Source organism: Cucumis sativus, chromosome 2 (assembly GCF_000004075.3).
Source record: "Cucumis sativus cultivar 9930 chromosome 2, Cucumber_9930_V3, whole genome shotgun sequence".
Taxonomy (NCBI): Eukaryota; Viridiplantae; Streptophyta; class Magnoliopsida; order Cucurbitales; family Cucurbitaceae; genus Cucumis; species Cucumis sativus.
Genome location: NC_026656.2, coordinates 12,617,367 through 12,620,774, shown reverse-complemented (window position 1 = coordinate 12,620,774; position 3,408 = coordinate 12,617,367). Strand labels below are relative to the sequence as shown.

At 37.3% G+C, this 3,408-nt stretch overlaps 1 protein-coding gene across 1 annotated transcript; it reads right to left on the bottom strand.

Annotated features, from left to right (window-relative positions):
- Window positions 1-682: 682 nt before the first annotated feature.
- On the bottom strand, window positions 683-3,102 carry LOC101204401 (cysteine protease RD19A). Its single transcript, XM_004150013.3, has 4 exons — window positions 2,556-3,102; window positions 2,282-2,401; window positions 1,435-1,681; window positions 683-1,348 (listed from the first exon to the last, which is right to left on the bottom strand). The coding sequence occupies exons 1-4, from the start codon at window positions 3,042-3,044 to the stop codon at window positions 1,071-1,073; spliced, it is 1,134 nt and encodes a 377-aa protein (XP_004150061.1). The 5' UTR covers window positions 3,045-3,102; the 3' UTR covers window positions 683-1,070.
- Between the last annotated feature and the right edge of the window lie 306 nt (window positions 3,103-3,408).

Below are 3,408 nucleotides of genomic sequence, written 5' to 3'. Positions count from 1 at the left end.
TTTTGATATCTATATTTCATCAATAGTTTAGAAATTTAACCAAATTTTGAAGGAAAAAAAAAAAGCTTTCACCAAAACTTGATTTTGCTTTTGGGATTTCAAAAAATTTTGGTTTTAAAATTTGACTAAGAATTTAATTATTATATTTAAGAAAAATGCAAATTATTGTAAGTTACATGTAGTAAATAGAATTAATTTTTAAAAACAAAAATAAAAATTTTAGTTTCTTCTTTCATTTTACCATTGAGTTCAAAGGAAGGACAATAATGTTTTGTTTAGATGCTCATAAAGTATGCATATGATCAAATGATATTTTAAGAATTGATCACGTAACCTACAAGAATTCCATTCAAATAAGCAAACATTATTTTCTAACAAAATGATCACAACATTCCCCTAAGAAACCTTGGCATTGGTCAGCTAGGTTCCCCACAAGCAAGCTCCCTTGGCAATGGTAAAGCTTGGCCATTTCACGTCTCCACATGCAATATTCAAGAGTTGGCTAACTACAAACTGTAGAGTAGAATCAAATACTTTAAATTTATAATTGTCATGTCAATTAATATTGAGATATGCATACAAAAAGTGTATTAGCTCACACCAACCAACGTTTACAAACAGAAAACAATGAATGTTTCCAAATGGTTTTACTTTAAGTAAGCTTAAACAACAAAGATTCTAATTATCATTATCTCATTGTTGACATTTAGCATTAGAAAAGATTGAGATAAAACATCAGAAAAGCAAGTATTCTCTATCAAAGTTTGACATTTACATTGGGATATTTTTTTCATTGGCATCACCATATCAAAAATGAGTAGGTGAACCAATCCATAATCCATAAACAGATTCTTGCTTTTTGCTTACAAGCATTTCGTCGCCACAATAACTTAAACTAAATATATGAAGTATGCATATATAAAGCTACTTATGATCAAGTTTCCGAACCAACACAAAGCAGAGTTTAAATTCCATTTTTAAGAGATACATCCTATGCTTGAAATGGCACTTGACAACTTCCTGCCACAGCACATGCAATATATACAGGAATTATGGATGTGAGAATGATTTTAGTTTGCAGCGGTATGAACTGCAGCGACTGTCGACACCATGGAATCCACTCCACAAATATTGCGACCCCTACAGATCTTGTAGTATCCATTCTCCCCCCAGTTGGCTCCCCAAGAGTTCTTAATGATCCAGTATGGTTTATCTTTCAACCGGATGGGAGCATATCCATCAGATCCATAACCAACCAACAGAACTCCATGATCCAAATGCTTTGAGCAAATGTAAGGGCAAGAAACCCCTTTTATGTATGTTTGCATGAACACAGCGTTGATAGCAACTGCATTTAAGAAGAAAGTAAGCAGTCAGACTATGCTAGGCTAAAGAAAATAATGGGATTTAAGAAAGGATGGCTGAGTGTAATACCTGCAAGAGGGCCATTCTTCACGAGGTTGGCAGCAATTTGTTCTTCATCAAGGGAGACAACACTAAAGTTGGCCACTGATGCAGCAATTTTGCTCTTGTCAAATTTGCAGGTTCCTCGATCTGTACCAGTGTATGGATAGTCTTGCTCTTTCATAAGTCCACCGGATTTCAATGTGTACTCGAATGCACTATTCATTAGCCCTCCATTACAGCCAGAATCACAGGAACCTTTTTCTTCTGGATCACACTGGAAAAAGTATAGATGTGCTTTAATTTTGCATGAAAGTAAGAGAATACACCCTCCTAAGTGCTCAGATAGACATGAATGCTACATATGCAAGAATCACTAAACTGACATATAATTGACAAACAGAAACTTATAACTCCACAAATGATCATAAACAATAAGCAACATCAAAAGTACATAGTCCTAATTCCCACAAGTTCAAATGAACCAAATCATTCATAGGGTACTGAAAAGTTCTTTATCAAGTAGTTCAAGCAACCTGCAAGGCCAAAACGTGCACTTTAATCCTTATCGAGTCTGCCAAATTTGCTAGTACAGATCTTCTATTTACATACGATATACTAAACACACGCAAAGATTTATGAATTGTCACATATTTTGCAACAGTAGTGGTAAACATATTCACAGCATCTCATAGTGGAAAACCATCAACATAAGCAAGAGTCGTACATAGGCTTTTTGCTTTCTAGAACACTGGAATCATGTGCGAAGAACATGTCCCACCCAATAGAAAACTATAAATGATCATTATTATCTACACGAAAAAACTGCAAATTCACTACAGAAGAGCAAATCGAAGACAAGTAAAAAAATTCAAACCTCGTGATCACAATCTACAAGCTGTTGTTCGCTAAGGCTAACAAGCTTTCCGGTAGCAAGGAAGTTCGCGCCTTCAAGAGCACCTGTTGCACTGAAACTCCAGCAGGATCCGCACGAACCCTTATAAGAAAACAAAAACAGAAACAATCACAACGATCAAAACCTCGGTTCAATAAATAAAAGTTACTTGTTCCTAAAAGAATTAATATGATGCCATCACTAACATAAGAAACAAAATATACGGAGACCCGAGTTCAAAGTAGCAGACATAAACCTGATTCTTGACTTCCGAGACAGCACCTTTATCTCTCCAATCGAAATCAGTCGGAAGACCATCAGTAGGAAGAATAGGGGCCTTATTAGCATCTGCAGGGAGTCCAAGACGACGACTTCTAAGCCCTAGAAACGATCTTCGGAACTCCGAAGGAGTCAAATCAGAGAACTGAGTGACGCCATGAGTAGCAGAGGGATCAAGAGCCTGGTGGCGTTGAGCTCGCTTCAGATTGGCTTTGAATACCCTGAATCGGTGATCATGCTCCTCCTTGGAAGCATACGACTTCCCAAACTTTTGCTTAAAGACCGAAAAGTGATGGTCGGCTCCGAGTAGGAGATCGTCGCCGTTACTTCCTTCGTTGACTCCTCCGTCATCCACAACCTGACGGATTATGAAATCTCCATCCGATTCTCCGGAAATGACCTCGCTGCCGATCGCCGATGCTGCGAGGAGAGAGAGAACGACGATGAGAGAGAAACACTTCACCATTTTCACCGCTAAGAATCGATGGTGAGAAAAATGGAGAAGAAGAAGAACTATGAATGAAAGTATCAAAAGAATACCCTTTTATGCTTATTCTTCATGAAGAGAGTTATGCTGTGCTGTAATCGTTTACATTGTAATCTATTCTAGGGTTTCGGTTTTCACCGTTATCTTTTAATACTTGCGGGCCCCACGGAGAAATAAACGGTACAGATTTGGATGTTTGTTTCTATTGTTGTAGGAGATGACACCCACCCCTTATCTGTGTTTTGCTTGAAGAAAGGGAAACGATAAGACCAATGACGTCAGAACACGTGTTGTGTTTTGATTCGTTCTCTTAAAAAGTTAGTATTCATGCTTTTTATTGGAT

Bases quoted from the DNA above. Each gene is read 5' to 3' on its own strand.
- LOC101204401 (XM_004150013.3), bottom strand. From the start codon at position 3,044: ATGGTGAAGTGTTTCTCTCTCATCGTCGTTCTCTCTCTCCTCGCAGCA. The intron at 2,402-2,555 runs GTTTATGTCTGC...TTTTCTTATAAG, and splicing joins TCTCGGAAGTCAAGAATCAG to GGTTCGTGCGGATCCTGCTG. The intron at 1,682-2,281 runs GTTTGAATTTTT...TACTTTTTCCAG, and splicing joins TTGTAGATTGTGATCACGAG to TGTGATCCAGAAGAAAAAGG.